Consider the following 27,026-nt stretch of genomic DNA (forward strand, 5'->3'; position numbering starts at 1 on the left):
GTTAAGTTACTATGGGTGATCGGGGTGATTGGTGATCGGGTAGGTACTTGACTGAATCAAGCAAAACCAGATACACTGTTATGCAAGATCCAGTAGGGCTGTTCTGTACCTGTTACAGGTGGAATCCTGACAATTCAAACCCAAAAATGCCAGGGGGAACCTTCTAATAATGCGGACATTCTACCGTATGTCAGCGCCTTATGGCCTTATATTTGAAACACCGCTGCTTTCCTAGATATTTTAGATGCAAAATGACTCGCCCACTATGCCATGGCATAAAAGTCAAAGTCCGCACAGAAATGTCCATCCGAATCCACTTGTTGACCCTTCCTGCTGGGCTGTAAGTTTGTTAGTATGGTACGTATTCCTTCATTTTTACAAAACATACTTCAAATGTCATTTCATTTATGAAGCCCGTGGCTTTATAACTGAGACTGGCTTTCTAATCAATTATACCTCCATGGCTTTAAAGGTGCGGACATTCGGTAATTATCCAAACATGTACCCACAACACATGTATGTCAAAATGCTCACATTGTCAATTTGTCATGCAGAGTTGCGCTGTGCACCTTAGACACAGATTTAGCGGACACCGGACTGGCCAGGATAGCCTGCTCATGCACACTGAATTGACTTGTATAATGTACAGTCAGGCCTCGCTTAACCGCACACATCCATTTTCCACAAAAATTTGCGGATAGACGAGGGAACCGGATAACTGAACACACATACCGTATATGCATGTGGCATATCAAAAGGAGTGGCATACTACATACATGTAGACGGGTCCTATGCAGTGCAACTAGCGTGCATGATATGTAAAACAAGCGAGAAAAATGACAAGTGCATGCAACTGAGTGCTATCCACATGCATCCAGCAGGTCAAGGACCTCATTTGCTTGTACAACTCCCTGATTCTAGCTTCTGCAAGCCACGTGCAACCGGATACGACGAAGCTTTTTGTACATATTTCAACCAGTTTGTACACAAAATCATGCACCGGTATGCGGATCGCGTGGTCCGGTTATGTTGTATGCGTAACATATGCAGTGTCTGCTCCAGAACCGGGTGAGCCGGGTAATCGACCCGGTTGGGCGGCGCTTGGACCCGGTTGAAAATATAGTACCGGGTCACCTGTGACCCGGTTGGTACTTTACACGTTCGAACTTTGAAAAGGCTGACTACATGGCTTGTATGTGTGACAGATCATGCAGAGGCGCGCGTCGAATACATGTGTACCCGGCTCCGACCCGGTTGAAATGGTTGCGCCAGGTACACGTGTACCCGGCTGTCCTACAAATCCTAGAGCAGACACTGATATGCTGCACATCGGTAACCTGCGATATTCTTCCGGATGGCGAGGGATCCGGGTAAAAGAGGACCGGATAAGCGAGGTCTGACTGTACAGTGAACTTTGAATTATGCTTTGCTAACTTTGAATTATGCTTTGCTAACTTTGAATTATGCTTTGCTAACTTTGAATTATCAGCGCAAACCCCACGCATTTTCTAACTTATGTACTGTATAAGTACAAGTTTTCGTTCACGAAATCTTTCGTTATATCACTCCACCAGCAGGCTTGTTACGTACTAAATTTCGTTGTTGGTCGAGGTCGGTCACCCCGAACGTTCAGAAAAAAAACTTTAGTGTGGTACAAACTTCAGTTACCGTATATCCTCTATTATAAGCGCCGTGCTTATTTTTTCAACACCCCTCTACCCCGTGCTTATATTGGAGACCGTGCTTATATTTTTCAACCAATACATCCATACGGAGCAAGAAGAAATACATGCTGGATATCATGCATACAGCATTGATTTCCACCAAGACCGTGCTAATAATAGAGACTGTGCTTATAATGTTTCGAAAGGTGCTCACAGTGTGCTAGTATTAGAGACTGTGCTAGTAATGGAGACCTGTGCTTATAATAGAGAATATACGGTATTTCGTGCCCCCTAACGAATATAGCGAAAGTTAATTCCAAACGAAAATTTGTGCTCATACAGTAGTTGGATTCTGTGGGACTTCTATTTTAATGGGCATGCCCATTTCGAGGTTCGGATTATCAGACATCGTTATGTGGGAATCGTGTTGCCAAATAGCTATGCTTCAGAAATAGTAATATCTGGAGACGGCTCATTCATCCCACAATGCCATCAAAACGCTGACCGCTTCCCGCATACTTTCCAGTTTCTTTTGCTGCTTTTCTTTCTGAATTCTTGCCAAGTGAACATGTGTAGCTTGTTGTGCTTTGATGTGCTGTAGCGACATTCTTGTATCGGTATATACCTTGACGCAATGTTTGCTATTGTATTCTTAGCTGGTATCAACATGTCTTCTGAGAGTTTAGCTACAATAGACACATCATCGTCAACTTGCCCAAAGCCATTTGTTGGCTGTGTGTCATGGTTGAGACTCTATTCCGGCACAGACCTGAAGACGATTGGATTGACCATGTCTTTAGCTGGTATGTTGCCACTCTATGGGAACAACACCTCAGGTTTTCATACAAAACTGAATAAAGCTATATGCGCACTCATATCACAACTATAGCAACGAATAAAGTGTTCGAGAATGTTTTCTTGTCACAATTTTCAATGGAAGCTCGTGACTGAAGGGAATATCAAACAATTATAGGATTCTGAAGTAGCGACAAACCCGGCCATTTGAAAATAATTCAAGAGCGCAGTGTAGAGAGGTGGACGTTTCAGAATAATAGGATTTATACACTTGGAGTGACAAAAACACCGGAACAAGTAAGAAATAACCGACGAGGAGACAACAGTCGTAAAATAGCAATGAAAAATATCAATTGTGCACTCATAACCATGTATAAACAATTAAAATGAAACAATTCCAGAACGTTTTCGTGTGACCATCATCAGTGGAACATCGTCACATAGTAAGAATCACTAAAACAACCAGTTATATAGCTAGAGTAATATGAAAAGAAGCGTGAGAATGCAGCACAGCTACCATTCTCAGATACACTGCAAAGGTTCACACTACACGCGTTATGCATAACCGCTAGCTGTGCTGCATTCTCACGCTTCTTTTCATATTACTCTAGCTATATAACTGGTTGTTTTAGTGATTCTTACTATGTGACGATGTTCCACTGATGATGGTCACACGAAAACGTTCTGGAATTGTTTCATTTTAATTGTTTATACATGGTTATGAGTGCACAATTGATATTTTTCATTGCTATTTTACAAGTAAGAAAGTAGCACATTCTTAAAATAAACCGGTAGTAGAATGCACTGGTAAGCGATAAATACACAGGTGAGAATATGTTGGGGCATTCAGCACCGATAGCGCGGTATAATGTGAGGTGCAATGTGGCGATAGCATGTGTAACTGTGGTGAGTGCAAAAATTACTGGAATAGTTAGTGTTAGGGCATGTTCGATTGGTAAGGATCGGGATCCAGATCTCAGATCCGTCGGATCCTTCAGTCGTGTTCAGAGTCAACTGGACACTTTTTTGGGACTTGACTGTTGCCATGTTGACGAAGTGATAAAAAGTCGTACTCACCGCGCCAGTTTTACAAAAAGTCGGCAAGCTCTATCTCGATCCACGTGTGCGTACCACAATGTGTACAAAAATGATTTTTACCCGCCATATACGCACAAAGGTCACATTTGGATCCGTTGGATCCGGTCAACCCTGCTCCCCGAGGTAGGTTGACCGGATCCAAATCCGAAGGATCCGGATCCGGATTCGACCAATCGAAAGAGTGCGAATCCAGTGGATCCGGTGGATCGGGATCCCGATCCTACCAATCGAACATGCCCTAAGTGCAGTAACATTTTCTTCTTGCCTGCACAGGTTAGGATCACGAATACGAATGCAACCTGCTTCTAGAACTTTCAACTGCTTGAAACTACTTGCAGAACGAACAACACTAAACCACGAATCATCATACAAATCACGACAAAGTGGGTTAGATAACAAGTGTGTTTTGATTGCGCACGTGTTCTTCTTACCGCCTGTGCTTGTTGGCTGACTTCCACCTCCATCTCCGTAATCACTACCAGTGCATTCTACTATATCTTAAGAATGTGCTGCTTTCTTACTGGTTACCGTGTTTTTGTCACTCTAAGTGTATACATCCTAATATTGTTTGATGTTCCCTTCAGTCACAAGCTTCCATTGAAAATTGTGACAAGAAAACGTTCTGGAACACTTTATTCGTTGCTATGGTTGTGACAGTGGCGGATCCAGGGGGGGGCCCAGGGGGCCTGGGCCCCCCCTTTGAAAATTTCGACCTTGGTCTAGGATTACAGTAGACTGTAGAATGAGCGCTCGAAATTACTTGGCGTGTCAAGTGGGTCACGCGTGCTGGGTACTTTTATACGTGTCCGATCACTCCGGTACATGGTGTCACGCACCGAGCATGAGTCTGTACTAGTCAGCGCGCTGTGTACCGGTGTACAACTACTGTACGCACTGCGACCTGAGGACACGGCCGCACTTCAAACATGTGAAAAACGTGCCAAAAATGCAGGGCCTGGTACATAGTGCAGCGATCGCGTTGGGCTGAAGTCCTGTTTGGTGCACGGTGCTGTCGACTTCGTCCTTCCTTTTTTCTTTTTCAATTGTCAGAAACTACAAGTATACGCTCTCTAGCTCTCTACTTCGCTTGTAGCCAACGGGTTACCTTCAGATATGAGATGAAGAGGAAAGGGTCTGACATCAGGTCGTTCTTCAGTGGACCGGTAGATAAGAGAGCTCGCGTTGGAGAGCCGTCCAAAGGTCCGTCGCGGCCGCTGTCGAGTGGAAATGTTCCAGTGCAGTTTGAAAATGTCGTGAGAATGGAATAAAACTAGAAACCGGCGGATTCTGCTCGAAAAGGTGGCATATTCTGCTCGAAAAGCAGTGAAATTGGCAGAATCATACAAACCTTATGGCGGGCAATTCCTCGAATTCTGCTCCATACTATAGTATTTTTATCCACATACCAAACATCCATAAAACTTACCAGAAAAAGTACCGAATTCTGTCAATTTTTCTGCCGGCAGAATCCGCCGGACCCTAAAAACAACTGCTCTTCACAGCTTCAGGACTTTGTTGTTGTTGTATTTGTTGTTTTGTTTTGGGGGGGGGGGGGGCGGATACCTTGGGCCCCCTCTTCGGCCAAGTCCTGGATCCGCCACTGGTTGTGATATGAGTGCACATATAGTTTTATTCATTGCATTACATGTATTAAGATCATTGTCTCCACGTCGCCTTTTTTTAATACAACAACTGAATTTGAAAAGTGAAAAGTCCAAATTCAGTAAAGTAAGTAAGTAAATTATCGTATGAGTTCCCTTCGGGAACGGATACGATAATTTACTTACTTACTTTACTGAATTTGGACTTTTCAAGATTTCGTTTGGAAGTGGCGGGGGTTGATGGCATATTTGCCATAGCTGATCCCTCCTGTTCATGGAGAGGAAGACTGTTGTTTTGGACTTTGACTGTGTGCATACAGGCAGTAGCAAGAGTATTGTGTACGGATGGCGGATGTGTATTCCTGGTGTAGACAACACCTGTGCTACATCTCTACGCACCGAGTCAACTGGCGCTAGTGCCGATAGTGCTGCTTGTGTATCAGCGCCCGCTTCATCACCACCATCTGTGCAAGCACCTGTGCAACAAGATACATCGTTTAGCACAGCAACACGTAGGCATGTAAGTTCTGTTTGGTGATGAAGTGAAGTTCTTCTTGGTTGTGGTGATGTGGGTGATTCTTATCTGCAGCCACGTACATGCATCAGAGTGTTTGGTGCATGCTACATGTCTTTGTTTAAAAAAAGGGGCAGTCCGGTGAAAAATGAAAATCTCAGGATCCGTAGAATTTTGGGCACAAGAATCGAATGGTCTTTGTACGAGAAGGCCTGCAATCCATCATTTGTCACATATTCCCAATCGAACTTGAGTGCATAGTCTACCTCATCCGGTGCTGGCATCACAGTGCGCAGCCAGGTGGCCACATAGTCAATTTAATTTCTGTACAAAATGGTTAACGTATTCGGAGCGCGTTTGATTGGGAAACCGATTGTCGCAGCTTCTTCCAACCAATCATGTGTCCACACACTGCGCTGGGTGTCCATCAAGCTTCATAACACAACATTCGCTGATCCAATTGCAAGCTTAGACTTTCTAAATAGCAATAAACAGTAGAAATTCTGGCGTCATCACCCCACATCAACAAAGTCATCAAGGTTTTCCTAAATCGATTTTCACGTCACAATCATCAGTGCAATATCGTGACTGAATCGTTGATGGATGGTGATGACAGAAGAATTAATACTATTTGTTGCTATTTTGAAATTGTTGTCTCCACGTCGTTTATTTAGACTCTCCTCTTCGACCTGTATACATGTATTTCGATTGTGAGAATTGAGTTGGAATTGGCGAAGTTACGAACATTTGACCATGTGCGTGTCCTGTCAATTCTCATCAATGCGCGGTGTACACCCAGGGTGTGAAAACACATTACTAGTACGGGCTCAGAACCTGGGCGTCATCTAGAATCATGTAGTAGAGCGGGCTCAGAACCTGGGCGTCATCTAGAATCATGTAATAGAACGGGCTCAGAACCTGGGCGTCATCTAGAATCATGTAGTAGACCGGGCTCAGAACCTGGGCGTCATCTAGAATCATGTAATAGAACGGGCTCAGAACCTGGGCGTCATCTAGAATCATGTAGTAGAACGAGCTCAGAACCTGGGCGTCATCTAGAATCATGTAATAGAACGGGCTCAGAACCTGGGCGTCATCTAGAATCATGTAGTAGACCGGGCTCAGAACCTGGGCGTCATCTAGAATCATGTAATAGAACGGGCTCAGAACCTGGGCGTCATCTAGAATCATGTAGTAGAACAAGCTCAGAACCTGGGCGTCATCTAGAATCATGTACTTTGAAGTAATAGAACGGGCTCAGCAGTGAATGGGTTAAGATAAATTAGCTACAGTGGAGTCTGCACACCCTTTAAAAAAATCCTTTATTTCCAATCGTTATCTTTGTTCTGTTCTAGGGTTGATTATTTGAAGTCAATTCTGACAAAAAACTCGTCCTAGAAGTAATTAGTTCCTTATTGAATGTGCACTTTTCGCTCTTCTGCACTAGGTCCACGTTAGTTGTAGTCATCACTATGAAAGTAACACGATTTTCATGGATGCTGCCATACCATCACCAACTTATGTAGCACCTGCACGCAGCACTACCTTGCTGTCACCTGCATCTTCATCAGCCACTGGTCATTTGCAGGGCAGCAGCAGCAGCACCACCACCACCAACAGCAGTAAATGTGGAGGCACCGAGCGTTGCAGTATAATTACTGGAGGTATCAGCAGCACCAGTACTTCTACCAACGGCAACAGTAACAGGTGCAGCGGAGGTAACACCAGCACTTCTACTACCACCACCGGTTTCTCAACGGTCACTAGCAGTAGTAACGGTGGCAGCAATATAATCAGTAGCAGGATCGCCACTGTTGCTATGGGAAGCAGCTGCAGCAGCCAATCAGTGTGCCTTGGTGACATGCTGGCATGTATTGGTCAAGATGGTACCATTACACTTTTGGAACGGTGAGTCAGTGTTATACTGCTGCATTTCTGCTGCAGCTCTATCTCACTTCGAAATAAGCATTCGAAGGACGCAGTCACTGTACTGTAAACTGCTCTTTTGACGAAGACAGAGTTCGAATTATCCAGCGGGCACACTTTTCGTACTTCGAATTACGCATTCAAATTTGACTTGAAGTGACTTCCAGACGATTGGTACGACGAAAAAGTTTGAATTACACGTAATAAAGTGTCTCCTCCGAACATCGGAGCTCGCGCTTCCTGCCGACTGACTCGACACTGGAGAAGGAAAACTGACTGTCACCCCCAGGAACCCTCGCTCATGGTCAGCGATGCGTTTACAACTAAGCCATGGTGTAGTCATCATCCCAGCAGCGGCCAATAATCATTTTTTCAGACTTTGAAACTCTCGCTTCCTGTGAATCTATCCACACAGGCTGGTGGGATGCAGCCCTCACTGTAAAGCCTAGTTCACATTCGACGCAAAGCTGACGGTACGGGACGTAAGGGCCTGTCGGGACGGCTGGGGTGAGCTGTATAATCCTGCACTATTCGTACGACACGACATGCAGCAGTCGTTGTGTTGTTCAATGTCGAACGGCGCGAGTCAAACGCCACAGTCGGTCACGAGGTGACTTTCGGACCTAATTTCTTGTTTTTCGGGACTTCTTTTCAATTATTTCTCCTTGAATGAAGCGGAATCAAGTTCACAATACCAGTTCATGAAGACCAAAAATTAGCCCTGAAAGTTGTGGAATTCGAATAATAGCCGCAGTTATCACTCCCTTAGTATTGACTCCCATTGATTTTCGCTATACCTAAGCAGTCAAATATTCCTGCATATTTCACTCCTTAGGGCTATATTGACTGCTTATATTTGACTGCTTAGGGGTTGCGCAGTTGAACGGTGCCTACTGCAGCATTGTCACTGCATGAGTAGGTAGTGGTGCAACGGTTGTGCAATCATAAAACCGGGATTCATGAGGACTGGACTGTTTGTCGTGATAAATCTAATATTGACTTCGTACTTGGTCAGTATAGGAAATAAAAACCTCGTAAAAGACCTCGGCTTCGCCTCGGTCTTTTACTCGGCTTTTATTTCCTATATTGACCTCGTACTCAGTCAATATTAGATACGAAATGATAGAACAGGTCGTCTGTCACGCTCCTGAACTATCCCCAAATACGATAAGTGACATGAGATCTTATCTTACTAAAATTCAACTCAAGTCTTGCTAGCCATTCTGTGAGTTGTCATGGGAAACGTATTGTTCGAAATGCTAAAAATGTCAAAGTACGAATCGGGAGTAATCGGGAGGAATTGGCGCACGACGCCGTCTCCTGTTCACACTCGAATTGCAGCCGTTTTGTACGCTTGCGTCCCTGTCTACGCCCGTCTACGGTATGAAAAGTTGAATCGATTCAACTCTTCCCGTCGCTTCCCGATCTGTCGGTAGTACGGTTGCGTTCCCGTACCTGGTGTTCACATTGGGCGCCGGCAGACCGTCCCGTCGTTTCCCGTCGATCCTTTAAATACGTCGCGTCCCGTCGAATGTGAACTAGGCTTAACACAAACTAGAACGCGGGAGCCCCAAATCGTATAATATTCATACCGTATATCCGCACCTTTAAAGCCATGGAGGTATATTCGATTATAAAGCCAGTCTCAGTTATAAAGCCATGGGCATCATAAATCAAATGGCATTTCAAGTATGTTTTGTAAAAATGAAGGAATAAGTACTATACTAAGTGACTAACAAACTTACAGTCCAGCAGGAAGGGTGAACGAGTGGGTTTAGTTAAATAACTTTCTTGGAGACAGGAAGCTTATCAGGGAAAGAAAAACTACAAATCTCAAGCTATTCTTTACCATCGTCATCAATAAGGACTCCGAAATTCACGAACCAGTTTTCGGGCATTCTCTTCAAATGAAATACAAGCAACCAGAACCAATGAAACATAAGGATAAGTAGCATCACAAGGGTGATAACCGTTATAACTAGGTGAAGCTATCTATATTTACACTACCCAGCCACCTTTGTGTGAACAAAAGAAAAATGTAATATCTCTCAAGTTGTTTACTGACACCCCTGATCCCACTAGTTAATGTAGCGTCCATTTGGTGTTTGTCTTTACACAGTGTGTGTGTTTAGTTCCTCTTGTCTCACTTCTCACCTTCTCTTTCTCTCTTTTCTCCCCTTGTGCATAAATTCTTCGCTACATTTATCACCTAGTTGTAATGGTTACCACCCTTGTGATGCTACTTATCCCTATGTTTCATTGGTTCTGGTTGCTTGTATTTCATTTGAAGAGAATGCCCGAAAACTGGTTCGTGAATTTCGGAGTCCTTATTGATGACGATGGTGAAGAATAGCTTGAGATTTGTGTTTCTTCTTTCCCTGATAAGTGGGTTTAGACTTTAGATTGAAATTTCTGTGTGGACTTTGACTTTTATGGCATGGCGTAGTGGGCAAGTCATTTTGCATCTAAAATAGCTAGGAAAGCAGCGGTGTTTCGAATATAAGGCCATGGCTTTAAAGGCGCTGACATACGGTAAGGCTGTACTCACACTACTTGAAAGGTTGACGCGAATGTCGCGTTCAAAACTGGACAAAAGTACTTGAAAAAGCCTTTCCAAGCACACTGCACTCCAGTGACGACTTGAAACATTTTTGTCAGCAAATTACCATGGAGAAACATGATTGTCATGTGGTAGTTTTGCAAATCCAGAGGCACGTGCCTTCAAATTTTTTGCGCTCGATCAACTTATTTGAAATTTTCAGTTCATGAGAAAATAGAAACAGTTATATCTTGCTTCGATCGTGGAGTTCATTCGCCATGCCTCGCGAAGAAGTAGCAGATCGTCGACGTCGACGGATGAAGAGGTTTCTCTCCACAGCTCGATGAACTTCTTCTCCAAGTCGTCAGAAAACACTACGCGAGGCATAATGTCGGGACAAAGCAATGGTACAAAAGAAATGCGACAGAAACGGCAATCAAAACAACGGGAAGCTACTGGAAGAAAGAAGACGGAAAATACTCGGAAAACACCAAAGAATTCAGAAATGACAAGCAAAAAAAGGAAACTACAAGTATAATGTACAAGAGCAGTACGACCACGAGGAAACAAAGCATGAAAAATATTCTAGAGCCTTTCAACGTACAATAGTACTCCGACCTCCTGACCTCACACAGCTTTCCAAACGGCTTGAACGCAAAAAACCTCGTAGAAGAGGGTTCCGTTTCCACTGAAACCTTTCAAGCGGCTTTCAAGGGCTTTTTTCATTTTCGCAACCGTCACCGTGGCAACATTCACACGTAAGTCACTTGTATGCGGTTTTTCAAGTAGTGTGAGTACAGCCTAAGTGTGAGGGATTTAAAAAGGGAAAGTCTGAAGAAAAATAATCCTTTTTTTGCTTATTTAGAAACCTGGTTGTAAGTCGACTGCCCCATTTTTAGTTAGGTTTTTACTTGTTAGGTCATAAAAAATCGACTTGTAACCGGTAACATACGGTGCTTCTCTGTACAGACAGCAACACTCTTTTGCTCACATTTCAAAAGGCTTGTTTGTGCTTTTTTCACCTCAAAGGTCAACATTAACGGTCAGAAGTCAGTGTCCTTTCCCTGCTACTACTAGCTCTTGCCAAGGCTGGAAGCAGCAGCAGGAGCAACAGTGTGCGTTGAGTAAGGAGAGTGGCAGTGATTCATCTCCATGTGCAGCCGCTGTTGCCTGTTTCTCACCATCACAATGCTGCCTTGGTGTTGTGGATTATCAGGGAGCTTTGGTCATCTTTCAACTAGCTAAGACGTTGCTTCCCCTTCCCAACATATCAGGTAAGTAAGCTGTCTGCATACTAGGCAGCTGTAATTGCTTTGACGTGTTTTTGCATTGTGATTCCACTTCAGCCAACACGCCGCCACTTCGTCACTCTATGCCCCCGACCTAGAGCCGAGTTCCACTGTGGCTCCGTTGTACATCATGAGATGAAACACCGTCATTAGTATTCATTACCATAGTGACCACAGCTTGCGCTGGTGCAGCGATGTCGCGGCTCACCACAAGCTTTAACCCTTTCCATAGAAGTAGAGGTGGCCCTGGTGTGCCTATAGAGCCAAGAGTTGTCAGGATGGATTCATTTGGTCCTGATCTTTCCAACGAGCCCAGGATCATGAAAATCCATCAAGGTGAAGGGAAGTGAGAGTAAATTTCGTTTTGAGGTGTGCGTGCAAATTCCACGAGGATTGTCAGTGCACTCGGAAGTCAGTTGTACATGTACTAGAGAATAGTGGCCAGTGTGGAAAGTGTGGAAAAGGTTTAGCTTCATGTCTTGTTCAAAGACTGCGCAATGCGTTCGCAGCTCGGGCATATTCCCTGTACTTGGCATGGCTACGCAGGAAATTTGAAATTCAGGTTTAGTTGATTTGGAAATTCATTTCAGTTGCCACCATACTCCTTGATATCCGGACGACCAAATCAAAGTATACCTTTACCGACAGACCATACATTAGTCGAGCACGGATAATCAATATATTCAACATTTTTTCAAACTAGGAAGAGTTTGCTCCCCACACTAGAACTCGCGCTATTCTGCCGACTTGACTTGACACTTGACTGAGAGGAGCATACCCTTTCCTAACAATCATCGCCGAAGTCGCTACCATTAATTTCGTACTGTTGTGCCGAGTGTGGGCTTGCGACTAGCTGGTTTGGAGGTGACAGCGTTGTGAATGACCGAGGGTCCTCGACGTCTGTCTCACCGTCCACGAGCGACACTGACTCACGCTGCTGTCTGGTATTCACAAGGTATTTGTCATGCTGGAAACAAAGCGTCTCTGTAAGTTTGTATCCCTGGTCATGTTTGGGCCTGGAGAGCAATATATGGGCCAGTGCATGCGAAAACGTGTCTTCGGGGGAAACCGATTTCTTTCAGAATTTTGAGAAAATCGCTCGGAAAGAAGAGTTATTTTTTTTGTGGCTCGACCGCGGATCTTGTCTACTCGATCTCAAGACGACAAGAGAAGCGACCGACAAGCGATCATCATGGACGTGGCGGCGCAGGAGGAGTTGGAATTAGCACTTGAGGAAGGGCCTCTGAGTAGACACACTCGTGGCAGACGCCGAGCAGCACGCCGGTTGAGCTGTACCGCTCGCGTGATTATCGTCGGCGCGTCCGAAGAGATCGGCAAGGTTTATTATCGAGGAGGAAGACGACAATTTATTTGGCGAGTCGTGAGTCGGAGCAGTCGGCAACTAGCAGCTGTTCTGCTCACAGTGACTCTGATGAAGCCCCAGCTAAGCGTCCGGGAGTGAAAGACTCCTAGGAGTGTTGAGGTTGAAGGCGAGTCGAGAGCGGATGAATTAGGCCTCTGCAAGCGACGATGAGCAGGACGCGCTTCAGAGCATTGCCGCTGTGGACTGACTGATTCTTGAAGGCTGTGGCTGCGTTCGGAACTACCATTTCAGCAGCTTCACGTCGAGCGCAATCCTCCATTACGACGACTAAATCTCGGCGATGAAATCGAAGGACTTCGGCATTTTTTATATTGGGGCGCTGGCTGCGCTGCACGCGTGACGATCCTGTCGACTGTCGTGCATCAGTCGACAGCTTCCGCAACGGAAAGGACGCGCATCACGTTTGGATACACTGTGATGGGACACATCGTGTGTCGAACCGCGTTTATGCAGCTCCATGTGGTTGGCAGAATATGACTGTCTGCAAGTGGACAAGGAGAACATTAGCTGTGACCCTGGTGCACATGGAAAGCTGGCAATGTGCCTTGGAATAAATTTACTGCAGAAAAGGGAGACAGAGCGGAGCAGTTTATTCTGAACAGACTGAACTACAGCTTAGTGTTTGGTCTCCCTTTGTCTGTTGCACCAAGAGGGAGAGGTGAGGAATCTCCCATGAAACTTACCTACATCCGTCGCCTACAAGTTTGTCCTTTCGGAACATGTCGAGCAGTCTGGTGAAGTGCAAACCCTGGGTTACCATATTTTGTTTGTATCTGTGGACTAAGAAGTGCTAGTCCATCGAGTTCATGACGCAACGGATGGATGTGTTCAACAAGTGTGCGCTGCTCCGGGACGATATTTGTTCTCCTCGTGCAGAGGATGAAAAGAAGTCTGCAACGGAACCACTCCGTGACCATGTTGACTTTGCACAAGAGGAACGCGAGTTCTTGTTAGGTCAACGCTGCAAGAATTTGCTGGACAATGTTGCCCGGTTTTGTCTGGATAACAAGGCAGTCTTCATTGATTGTCTTGGCCAATACTAAAGGCTTATACGCAAAACTGTTGCTGCTTTCAGCGACGCTGTAGATAATGCATTATACAAGGCATATTCCATGTTGGACAATGCCATAGAAATCATGGTCTCTATGTACTTTCAAATGTGATATCCAGCTTCATCTTCCACAGAGTTGTTCTCTACACCCCAGTGATTGATTTTCAAGAAGGAAAAAAATTCCAAAAAATTTGCCCTTAGACGCGGTATTGCATGCACTGGCCCATATAAGTGATGCTCTTCAGGCCTAATCTTCCTTTTGAGAATCTTTTGTTCTTGCCATCGTCAACTTCAGCATTTCAAATTCAGGAGAATTACTAGGATTCTTATACCGGAGCTTTTAGTCTTGACAAATGCCCACGCAAACGATATGGGCCGGCACGAACTCCAGAAAAGAGATATGCACTCTGGGGCGAAATAGTGCGGAGCGCGATGAATTTGTCTGGCGCGGACGAGAGCTCCGAGACCACCACGGCTTCCGTAGCAAATAGACATTGTGCAGGAATGGTCGGAGCAATGTTCGAACACAGAAAACAGCAAGTCCGACAGACCACCAACTGCTTAAAGACAAGCAAGTCACAAACATTGTGATGTGCGAAGCGACAATTTTGCATTTATTACTTCCTCCGCGTCGTTGAAATGGGACCTCGGTTTTTATACTGGTATATGTTGACCTTTGATACATACCCACACTCATAGTGATCACACCGCCAACACTTTCTATAAATTTATCCTGGCTGATATTTCTTTCTTTTTTTGTAGGTGTAATACAATTATCGGGCACATGTTTTTGTATTGCAAAGGCGTTTCTATCAGTTCGAATAACACACATGATGACCTAGGTAAAAACAAAGCATAGCGAGGGCGCCTGGGCTTTCAAGCCTCTCGTAACTCTAATTCCCAGACAGGTACATTCTACCAAGTAGTGATATTACGCTTAGGTCCTACATTAGGAAATACTGGTAGTGACTTTGGCGATGATTTATGGGAAAGGTGTTTGCTCCCCACACCGGAGCTCGCACATTCCCCCGACTTGACTTGACACTTGACTGCCTCACGACTGCCATCCAGAGCACACAAGAAGTCCATCGAACCTTCGACTCGGCAAACCTGCGAGAAAGCACCACTCCCTTCTCAATTTACAGTGCTTCGGGAGAATTCACCCCTAGTTAGTTGAGCTTAACTCCAGGCCAAACCATCACCAGGGATACAAACTTACAGAGATGCTCCGTTTCCAGTGCAACAAACACCTCGTGAACACCAGATAGCAGCGCGAGTCAGTGTTGATCCTGGACCCTCCTGGACGGTGAGAACAGACGTTGCTAATTTATCTGGCGTTCACGAGGTGCCCAGTGCTTATAATGAAGATAAGGGAGCATCTCATAAGTTCGCACTTTTTTTGTAAACGTAACGCATTTCGAATAGACTTTACCCCCTACCTCCCCCCTCTATTTGAAAGTCTTATCGCACATTTTCCGTGTGGACCTAATAGTGTGCATGTCCATGCACATGACTTGTATGCCCATGGTATGCACATGAATGTCAACATGGTCAAAGTGAATGGCATACAGTACTGCATCTACTGAGCACAAGAACAATGAATGACATGTACACGCACATACACAGAGTTCCTCCACAAGGACTGTGTACTGTAAAAGCTGGCCAGGTACACAGTTTGATGATGCTGATGTGACACTTTTTTATATTTTTTTTATACGAAAGTCCACTATATTCCCGAATATGTGCGAGAAGTGGTGGCGGGGCCAGGCTGCTCTGCCGACCTCAAAGGTCTCGGCGTCTACGCAGACAAAACGCGCCATAATGCAGTAAAACCATGAAGAGGGGAGGAAGAGGGGAAATGAATAATAGTGAGAAACAAGGACAATGGGTAGATGGTCGTGAGAGAAGCAGAGTGAAAGATACGTCACATTGTGGTAAGGGGGGGGGGGGGGGGAGGATGCTAGTGAGGCACTGGTCTAAACCGTTTCATAGGGCGTCGGTGGCTGCTTGCCAGTTCAGGTGCAGCAGATACTTGTTGCATCTTTCCTTGAATGATTGGAGCTGGCTGGGTTGCGGCCGTGCTGGTAGAATGGTCGCTGGTAGGCTGTTCCACAAGGGAATAATGCAGTCTGGGTAGGAACCCTGGAGGCTGCTACGAATGCGCATGGGCAGCGTCGACTTGAGCTGGAGCGGGTGGCAGTGGGCAGTCTCCGTGGCTAACCTAGTGGATCGACCACCCACTGGGCGGGGATTGGCTGGAGGTGGGAGGATGGGCTTCAGGGGGCTTGTTGTTGGAAGGTACTTGACACCTCTGAGCAAGGCTGATCTCCAAACACAGGCACATAGATCTACACCTAAACACACTCATTTGCTGAAGCAATCTAGCACATGCACTGCATGCACAGTATGTACAAATCCAGAAAATGTGCGAACTGTCATTTTTCTATTCGAAAAGGGCGTTACCCCCCCCCCCTACCCCCGTTTCGAAATGCGTTACGTTTAGAAAAAAAATGCGAACTTATGAGATGCTCCCTAACATGGGTAGGTACTGTTGGTCGAGTCTGTCACAACTCATCTATATATGCATGTGGCTACAAACTATGCAGTTGAGTCTTGGATGCCAGCAGGCTTCGCATGAAAATGAGATTGTTATGATTGAAGTTGCTTTCCAAGTGCGTATCACTCTCTGCCCGCCTGGCCAACCGGTGCTATACATAATACCAAGAGTACATAAGCCCAAGAATGTGCAACTCTGATCTCCGAGCTATGGGTGCCCTGGGCAGCGCACTGCCTTCATTACGTAGTGAAATGACGATCCTGGATTTGAGTTTTCATACGGTTGAGCCTCAACGATTTCACGTGCAATACGGTATGTTCAAAGGCAATGCCTGTGCATGACGCATCACGTACAAAACCATCCGAAATCTCTGAGGAAAAGCAGATTAGAAATCAGGAAACCGTAGCCGATCAATAATGCCGCAATGGCCCACAGTTCGTGGCTACTTAATGCAGGCAGCGCGCTGCACCAGACCCCATGTGCAGAGTTGCATACTCTTGGGATTATGTACTCTTGATAATACTCACTGTTGCCTCGCACAGCCAGTGCCCAGTCTATATGTGACTAGTGGCCAGCAAGTGTCCAGTCAGTATCTGGTCTTTGTCCGGCCAGTGCTGCAAATAGACATGCTGACATGGACACCGTGATCAGCCGGACCAGTCGGACTGGCTTCTGATGTTACTCATATGCTTTTGTAAACAAGTCTGGGATGTTTTTGTTTGGGTTTCTTCCATGCAGATCTGGTATCGGTTGATTCTCGGACAGAGTGCATTTTGCAAATGCTTACCCGTTCCCTGATTGCTGGCCATAACCCCTGGGATGTCTTAACTTTAGCGGTCTGTGGTGAGGGTAAGGTTTCTTGTCTCACGTGTATGCTTGATTTGAATCTTCTTGTTCGTTCCTTTTGGTTTTAGTCACTGTTTTCTGTCCTGTCTTATATGTAGTTCGAATGACGAATCCCAATGTCGTATGTGAATAGTAACAACAATAGAACATGTTGTAACAATTCCGGTGGTGTGCATGTCTGTGTTGGACGGGACAAAACTTTCCGTCTCAACGACCAGCTCCCTGGCACTAAAACCCAGTTTAGAGCAGTTCGTTCCTGATCCTGTGTATCACGATCGACTTTCAACAGGCAGCCAAAGGGAAGGGTGCAGTGCTTGGTGACGACGTTTGGTCTGCACGTCGAGTTTGAGGGTCGTTTCATAATCTATTTAATCTCCGATCCGCAATCGCTCTTGAAACAGCAACAGCTCTGGCACATCATCGCTGATTAACAGATGTTTTGACGAGAGCTGTAAGCCTCTTGTACGGCGAAAAATGATGAGAGCTGCTCGTCAGACTTGTTTACCAGTCAAAGTCTACATTGGATAATGAGAGGTGCATGATGTGATATGGTGATTTCACCGTGCCTTAGGTCAATGCGAGTTGCATACTTAATGGGAGGGAGGTATGAACTGTCGATGATGTGCATACTGTGTTACTTATGTTTACTGTAGATGGTCCCTTAGTCATTGACAAGCTGGTGCACCACTGGTGTAAGCTACGACCTTTGCTGTGCCGCACAGACATTTTGGCCAAGTCGCACACTGGATTTCTCTTGGACATTCTGACGTAAGCAGTCCAGAGCTTTCCTTCTATTTTAAAACGCAAGCATTTGGTAAAAGCTTTGTAGTGACCATCAGCAGCGCATTGTCACCTGGGTCTACGATGACCAGCTCACTTTTGCAGACCACCGTGGGGAATGTAACCACTCTTCGCGGGGACCCTTTATGCAGCCATGTACAAAGTACATCAGGCAACCTCAGAAATGGCACCACTTAACTCGATCCGGAAGGTGGTCGGATATCTGAGTGCATGGTGTGCAATACTTGATAGTTCTATAACCCTTTTATGGTGGTCCGACCATACATTTATTGATCACTGGATGTGGATACTATGAAATACTAAAACAAAAGAGGGACTCTACTAAAAGAGGAACTGTCACCAAAAACATTCTTTGCCTCCTGATCAATGAGAACCATTATTCTTAGCACTTACACAGGGACTAACGCCCAACAACTGAAGTGACAATACATTTTCCTTCTGAACACATAGCTCGGGGGTTTCTTGCGAATATATAATGCCTCTATAATAGCCAAGTGCAGCTTGGACCTACCATGAGCCAGAACAGAAAATATATCATCACTAGGCCGCACCGAAAAAGTCTTCGTTTCGGGTAACATGGCCAAAAAAATACCGGTTGGTCGGTCGGCTTTTTTTGCTGATAATTTTTATGCATGCCAGATCGGTATGCAGATGTGGACAGTACACAGCCCAGATACAAAATGTGTGGTCGAAAGCAGGCATACATGTACATAGTAGTCTCAATCAATAGCTCGATCAGCCCGCCTGGAACAGTCAAACTGGTCATACTCAGACACCGAGCAGAGCAGAGCCCCGAGACGTTGCGCATCAACACATCGTTCAGCGATCGTCGCGGGCCAGGAACTACAGCTTCCTGTTGCTCCAATGTAAAGAAAAAGAATCAGCGTCCTTGTCCGAACTCCAAATGAAGTTCAACATTATCACTCTTGTCAGCACAGTTGCGCCTTGACCCGGTTTCGGTTGAGGAAGCGAGTGACGCCTTCTGGAAGAGTTTCCAACTCAGGGTACAATATTCGTGACTCAACAATGCAGCTGCTGACGATGGTCCGACCGCCGTCAAATAGTGATGGAAACTGCAGGCATAATTGTTTTGCCACTAGAGTTTCTAAACTAAAGCATGTCGTCGAAAACGTTACACTTGCCAACGACAACCACCCTGCAACAAATCCTACTCGGTCGATTCAACTCGAAACACAGGACTGAAATGTCTAGCCAGAGCAAGGAAAGAAGAGCCTTGGGCCATCATGGGCCTGGCACACCGCACGTACATGTACATGTATGTTGGACTCAGTAGAGCGTCCAGCCCCTATATGATGTCCAACCCCTATATAGAGTCCATTGGTCCAAAATCCACTGTACAGAGTCCAAACTTGGAATCAACTGTGAGCTCAAAGTTTAGATGGACATCACTCCCTGTATAGAGTCCAGCCAATTGGCTTCACCCCTATATAGAGTCCATTGGTCCAAAATCAACTGTACGGAGTCCAAACTTTGAAATCAACTATAAAGATTAAAGATTCTTTATGTGGACAACACTCTGTATAAAGTCCAGCCAATTAAGCAAGCATCCCCTAACGAGTTCGAAATTAGACATAGGATCTGCTGTAAGCAGTGAATATTAACCAGAAAACGGCCTCTCCCTTTAATCCTTTACATCATTCACTTCTCAAGAAAAAAATATGTATTGAGGCGCCGCTGCAGCCACTTCATTACATGAAAAAGCCTACAAACACCATCCTCAAATCAAGTGGTCTCTTCGCAGACGCTGCAAATTAAAATATCTCAATCATGTAGTGTTGCCAAATTATTGTGCACGCACACACACATGCACACACCCACACAACGCCAAGAAAATACCTAGAAAAAAACAAGAATCGAAATAGAATAATGGAGAGCCCAGGATTAATTATTTGTTTTCAAATTATTGCGCGTGCACACACACACACACACACACACACACACACACACACACAAACTTACACAACGCCAAGAAAACACCAAGAAAAGAGTAGAGACACAATACACGCGCAACTCCAACAGCCATACAAACGTCCACCCATTTACACGTAAAGTCAAGAGGGATAACAAATAATTATACGAAACGAATGCATACAGGGACGGGTACACGCACATTTACATACACGTAGTAGTGTAAGAGAGTAACATAGTGCAGTGGTCAGCATAATACTAGCACATGCTGAGAGTGCAATAGCAAGCTTCACCCTTGCTCATGGCCATGCAAATGTTCAGCAGCACTCAGTTCCGCAAGCTTCTGAAGATCAGCACACCTGCAACAAATAGACAGCACACGGATACGCTTATTACCGTAATGATGCATGGGAGCACACAACAACCAAGTTCTCAACGAATGTGATGCTCAATGAAAATCAATCCACTCAAAGACCTGTGAACAGGTGACGGTGGGGACAATAATCTATTAGTAATACGAGGAATAAGATCGTTTGTGCGCACTCAAGACGCACAGACACACCAACATCACAATGTCATGTTCGTGACATCAAAACGGTTACTTCAGGGAATACAAGTATTAGCTTGAGAAGCTTTTTCTTGTCATTGGCAAACAAGCAATCCTCCTACTACTACTAGTACACTGGCACTGCGTTTGTGGATCCCATTGTATTTGACATCATACTAGAGGAAGAGTGTCGTGGAGTTTCACATAATTATCACAGGGATAAAAATACATTTCTCATGAAATAATTATAATAATTGATGATAGCTAGACGATCGTATACGATTGATGCAAAGTCCTTGCAGTCCTTGAGGACTATTACGAAGTGGTTGATTACTTTTAGGGCATTCATTCAAGCAACATCAAACAAACGCGATACGCTCCTTGAAAATGGAAAAAAATTCAAGCATAACGACAGAACAGCAGACCAATCGAAACGAGTAAAAGCTTCCTTACCTCAGTCTTCGTCCTGCCATGTAGTTGGACAGCCTTTTGACACGGTGGTACAGGCAGCTCTTGTCCAGACAAACAGGGGTATCCTTGTGGCGTCGAACGAAAGAGAGTGTCAGTGTATCTCGGACTCGTCAAATTGGAACTGTGCTGAACATTTCTCTTTCGCCGTTTCTGCTTTCATCCCTCGCTCTGATGAAACCGTTCAAACGTCTTACTGGCAGCAATGGCCAGCCAAACAGGGAATCCTTGTGGCGTCGAACGAAAGAGAGTGTCAGTGTACCTGACTCGTCAGATTTGAACTGTGCTGAACTTTTCTCGTTCTGCAATTTCTGCTTTCATCCCGCGCACTGATGAAACGTCTTCAGAGAACCACAAGACGCTTTCCAGATTTGATTTTGAACGTCTCCTTATCCTCCTTGGTTATCTCGAGACAGATTACTGTCAGCAACTGCACAGCGGAACTGGCAGCTAGCCATGGCTGAAGTGAAGAAAGGAATGCGCTGCCACGAGGCAAGCAAAACTGAAAATGTGCTTGTTCTCTTTCGGGCACAACACGTACACACGTACACAGGACGGCGTGACTGGATAAACTGGACTCCTGGACTGTGAATAGGGGACTTGTAGAAAATGTGTACTCCTTATAGGGGATTGCGCGGCAGGATGAAGCTGATCAAAACTGAGTGGACTCCTGGACTCTGTATAGTGGATTTGGACCAATGGACTCTATATAGGGTGCTGGACATCATATAGTGCATGGACTCTATACTGAGTCCTACATGTATGTGATGCGCATACAGGTATATGCATGAATGCATACAACAACAAATGTATGTGATGCGCATACAGGTATATGCATGAATGCATACAACAACAAAATCGGTCGACGCTCGAATCATCGGTCGGTCGGGCTACCCGAAACAACAAACTTTTTCTGTGTGGCCCTATACAACGCAATAAGTAGGGCGAGTTGCGCATTGAACACACACACACACACACACACACACACGCACGCACGCACGCACGCACGCACACACACACACACACACACACACCATTGGCTAAAAGTAATATAATATATTAGTATCCTTAAAATCGTGTTCGCTGCCATCTCATCAGAAGGCATCAGAAGTATTGTACTGGCAAATACAAATAAACGTGTATTAACACAAGATAACACTATAATTCCCGACAATTACCACTGCGTGACAAATGATGCTTGTGACATCTCATCATCTCATCATCCATCGTTGTTGCTGTTGCTGTTGCGGTCGCTGTTGCGGTCGCTTTTGCGGTCGCTGTTGCTGCTGCTGCTGCTGCTGCTGCTGCTGTTGCTGCTGTTGTTGCTGCTGCTGCTGTTGCTGTTGCTGCTGCTGCTGCTGCGGTTGCTGTTGCTGCTGCTGCTGCTGTTGCTGTTGCTGTTGTTGTATGTTGTGGTTGTTGGTGACGGTGGCGGTGGCGGTGTTGGTGTGACTGCTGCTGTGGTTGTTGCTGCTGCTGCTTCTTCTGTTGCTCCTGCCGCTGACGCTGATGCTCTTGTTCTTGTTGTTGCTGCTGCTGCTACTCAGATGTAGCAGTAGTGACAGTCACCGACAATCAAGCGTTCATGTTCATTTTGAATTGCTTGTTGACTCATTCATGGCGTGGATTCGAGAGCAACTGCAGCAGACAATGTCGACGAGCCATGTGGATGATGATGATGATGAGAAGCGTGATGAGCAACGTAACCAGCAGCATGATGGTTCTGATCGTGACCAGCAGGATGGTGCTTTGCTGAACACTGATTGCTCTACAGTCCGTGACTGGGACACCATGATTGGTGAGACTGATGTGTTGTCTTGCTCCTACATCCCTGCATACAGGTTAATACCTGATATAGAGCAGTACAGGATGTTTCACCGGTTCCGTCGCAAACCCACACTTACATTAGAAACAACATTTGAGGCATCGATCTATTTCGAAGACTGTATTACAAAACATGATCTCCAAACTCCATTGAAGAATCTAACCATAAAGAACAAAGAACGGAGAGCTGGGGACACACGTATCCGGCCCCGTACCGGACACACAGCCAAGGAGGATGGCACCGTAGCGTCCCCACGCTTGACTGGCAAAGAAAACAGCAAGCAAAGAAATCGACAAGTGAGCGGAGTTCAAACATTTTGAACGACACACTCAAAGCAAAGCACGTGACAGAAAATAACGCATGATGTCATCAGTACACACGCGGACATGCAAAAAGGTCAAATAAATAATAATTCAAACAACGAAGAACTAGAAAGGCAGATTTCTAATTATTGAAGAACAATAATGTATTGAAGAGTTCCACGGTGGCAACTCCCGGAGGATGCTAGCACCCACCCAGACGGGTGGTTGCTGCCCCTGTCAGAGAGATAGAACGAAAACTGAAGCAGAGGAGCCACGTTGCAAATAGTGAAACATACAAGGTAAGAATATTCGAGCAGTGTCCAAATATGACATACTGAGTAATATACAGTGTACATGTAAAATGAAGACAAACACTAACAAACGGAGAACGTTCCAACACATTAGATAACTTGCTTGTACGTGTACTGTACTGTCTTGTGTAATAGCCTTCTCAAATATGAGCCTGTTTTGAATGCACCATACACACTTAACCCTTTAACTCTTTAAGCCCTAACGTACGGATATATCCGTACCGATATGCAGAGTATACCGGGTGACTTCAAACTTTCGTAACTTCGCGAATACTTGACCGAATCGCCTGATCGAAAGGTCTATCGGCATTAGAAGACTCTCAGCTGTCGTCTCGAAGAAACCCGAACGCGATCCTACGTCCTGGAGTGGAGTTATGGCGCTCGATTGAAAAAATCACGTCTCAAGTTGTTTTTTTGAGCGTGTAAAATGCACTTCAGCTGGGGATTTCCCCATTTTCGCACGCGCCTAGCCAGTTAGGTGCTATGACGCAATCAGGCTACGGGCATCCCGACTTCTTTGCAAAAATCCCAGCGCTCTCAAATAAAATTTGAGGGAATTGCATCGCGATGAGTATTTCGCTCGCAATTGCCATGACCCTGGCGCGTACGCTTGCTTCGTTCACTGTAAATTTACGTTGCTGCTCGTCATATCTACTGGAGATGTATTCCTTATGGATAGAGCTTTCTAGGAAGCCCAGGATTGTGAGAATCGACTTAGAAATGATGGAGTTATAGGGTTAAGCCCCAGAACTATTTTCGGAAACGCGAAATTGCCGTTCTTGCTCATATTTCTCCGACAATAAGTTGAATAACTCCATCATTTCTAGGTTGATTCTCACAATCCCGGGCTTCCTGGAAAGCTCTATCCATAAGGAATACATCTCCAGTAGATATGACGAGCAGCAACATAAATGTACAGTGTGCGAAGCAAGCGTACGCGCCAGGGTCATGTCAGGGTCCACTCTCACAACTGGTGGTATCTAGCTTTTTGCTGCAGCTCTGCCTTGAGCTATATTACATTAAAGCATTGCAGCTCTACGTTGAGCTAACAGCAGCTCTACTTTGAGCTAACGGCACCTCTACTTTGAGCTAAGAGCAGCTCTACTTTGAGCTACCAGGAGCTCTACTTTGAGCTAACAGCAGCTCTACTTTGAGCTAACAGCAGCTCTTCTTTGAACTAACAGCAGCTCTACCTTGAGCTAACAGCAGCTCTACTCTGAGCTAACAGCAGCTCTACTCTGAGCTTCAAACCAGTTGTTCCGGAAACCGGCACTCCTCAATCCAAAGATACCTCTTTGTTGACTTGTTTGTGTGAGGGATGGGGCTAATATGTACATGTATAGTGCCTGAAAACCCCTACACACCATCCTCAAATCAAGTGGTCTGTTCGCTGCAAATTACAAATATCTCAATCGAATTTTCGGCCAGGAGCCATCACCAGGATTGAGGAGAAAAAAACAAGTGATGTGGACCCATATCATGCAACACAAGGTGGAATGAAACTACACCACACGTGATAAAAGAATACCACCCTTGAGGCACAGGCACACACACACACACACACACACACACACACACACACACACACACACACACACACACACACACACACACACACACACACTTACACACACACGCACGCACGCACGCACGCACGCACGCACGCACGCACACACACACACACACACACACACACATGCACGCACACACGCACGCACACATGCGCGCACACACGCACGCACGCACACACATGCACACACATGTACACACACACACACACACACTCACACGCACACTCACACGTGTGCGGAAACAACAACTATGACGACGGCGACGACGGCGGCGACAACAATACCACCATCACCACCAACAACAACAACATCTCTTATTGGCGATGGTGCCATCGTGAGACTAAAGAATTCAATAACAACAACAACAGCAACAACAACAACAACAACAACAACAACAACAACAGCAACAGCAACAACAACAGCAACAACAACAAAACCAATATGCCTGAAAACAAAGTGAGAAGAGTGGTGGGACTATGACAAAAGGTGAGATTCCGTCACCAAACTCCACTTCCGCTACAACATTGTGCTGAGCTGTATAGCTGTATGGCGTGAACAAGCACACATGACAACGGGACAGGACAGTGACAGCAGTAACAGTGATCATCATCCAAGTTTCACATTGTCAATTGTCAAGCAATACCTAACCACGATGGGGTCTGGATATGTGGATGGCCTCCCTTATCCGGTGGTTCACGTACAACACTTCCTGTGCGAGTATGTATGGGGGCGTGAAGGGAATGAATGGCGCTGTGGATGGATGTTGTAGTGGTTGATGCAATGCATAGTGTTCTCCCCAGGGCTTTTGCGGTGCACAAACTCTAGCTTCTCTCTAATGTTCCTGGAATCGCTCCCTGACACATCGCTCCATCTCTCCCACATACTCCTCTCCACAAATGGAACAAAACATTGAATAGACCACATTCTGCGGCATACACTGACCGTGACTCATACCAATATCACATGTATGACATTCCACCGGCCTCCCCCTTCTTGCTGTACACCTCTCGGGGGCACTCTGGACTGGCAAACGAAGAAGACGTCAGCATGTCTTTCAGGGACTGACCAGACTGAAAAAAGCCCTGGGGAGAGCACTACGCATTGTACTTCATTCTTATTCTAGACCGTGAAGTCAATGACTTCTATAGGTCAGAAATATGATAGCCTACATGTACATAATTGCACTAGAACTGGGGAAACAAATGTCTAGAACCATTTGGCATATTCAACTAGTACTCCACTCGTTTGGCATGCTGAATCTCAGGTTTCAACTGGTACTCCACTCGTTTGGCATGCTGAATCTCAGGTTTGCCGTATGCTCCATGTTGGTGATTTGTGTGTCACAGAACTCTGTCAACAGCCAGAATTTCTCCTACTTGATATTCTCGTGCAAAAGCTGGACATGAAGATGTTGACACTGAAGGAAGGTAAATGCACTTTTGATGTTCTATGGTTCAGCATTTATGCCGCTCGCGGCTGAATTTACACGCTTTCCTGGTGAGGTATTATTGTTATCGTTGTCCCGATTCCAGGTTCGCTGTTGGATCACGATTCCAGGTGCGCTGTTGGATCACGATTCTAGGTGCGCTGTTGTAATCATGATTCCCGGTGCACTATTGTGATTACGACTCCTGGTACGCTGCTGTAATCACAATTGCTGGTACGCTGTTGTCAACAAGATTCCAGGTGCGCTTCAGTAATTATAATTCCTGGTACAGTGCTGTAATCACGACTCCTGGTTCGCTTTGTAATCACCATTCCTGATGCGCTGTTGTCATCACGACTCCCAGTGTGCTGTTGTCATCACGACTCCTGGTGCTCTGTTGTAATCACGGCTCCTGGTGCTCTGTTGTAATCACGACTCTTGGTGCTCTGTTGTAATCACGATGCCCAGTGTCCTGGTGCTCTGTTGTAATCACGATGCCCAGTGTCCTGGTGCTCTGTTGTAATCACGATGCCCAGTGTCCTGGTGCTCTGTTGTAATCACGATGCCCAGTGTCCTGGTGCT

The 27,026-nt window shown here is 45.5% G+C and overlaps 1 protein-coding gene across 1 annotated transcript in view; it reads left to right on the forward strand.

The window, feature by feature from the left end:
• The window catches only part of LOC135809035 (uncharacterized), a 72,366-nt gene that overhangs the window by 17,189 nt on the left and 28,151 nt on the right, over positions 1 to 27,026 (forward strand). Inside the window, exons 9-16 of the mRNA XM_065322295.1 lie at positions 2,321 to 2,467; positions 5,479 to 5,678; positions 7,120 to 7,580; positions 11,167 to 11,411; positions 17,157 to 17,267; positions 17,918 to 18,032; positions 22,557 to 22,807; positions 26,365 to 26,445. Of these exons, the coding sequence (XP_065178367.1) occupies positions 2,321 to 2,467; positions 5,479 to 5,678; positions 7,120 to 7,580; positions 11,167 to 11,411; positions 17,157 to 17,267; positions 17,918 to 18,032; positions 22,557 to 22,807; positions 26,365 to 26,445 (1,611 nt within the window). The remainder of the gene's footprint in view (positions 1 to 2,320; positions 2,468 to 5,478; positions 5,679 to 7,119; positions 7,581 to 11,166; positions 11,412 to 17,156; positions 17,268 to 17,917; positions 18,033 to 22,556; positions 22,808 to 26,364; positions 26,446 to 27,026) is intronic.

This window comes from Sycon ciliatum, chromosome 2 (genome assembly GCF_964019385.1).
Source record: "Sycon ciliatum chromosome 2, ocSycCili1.1, whole genome shotgun sequence".
Classification (NCBI taxonomy): domain Eukaryota; kingdom Metazoa; phylum Porifera; class Calcarea; order Leucosolenida; family Sycettidae; genus Sycon; species Sycon ciliatum.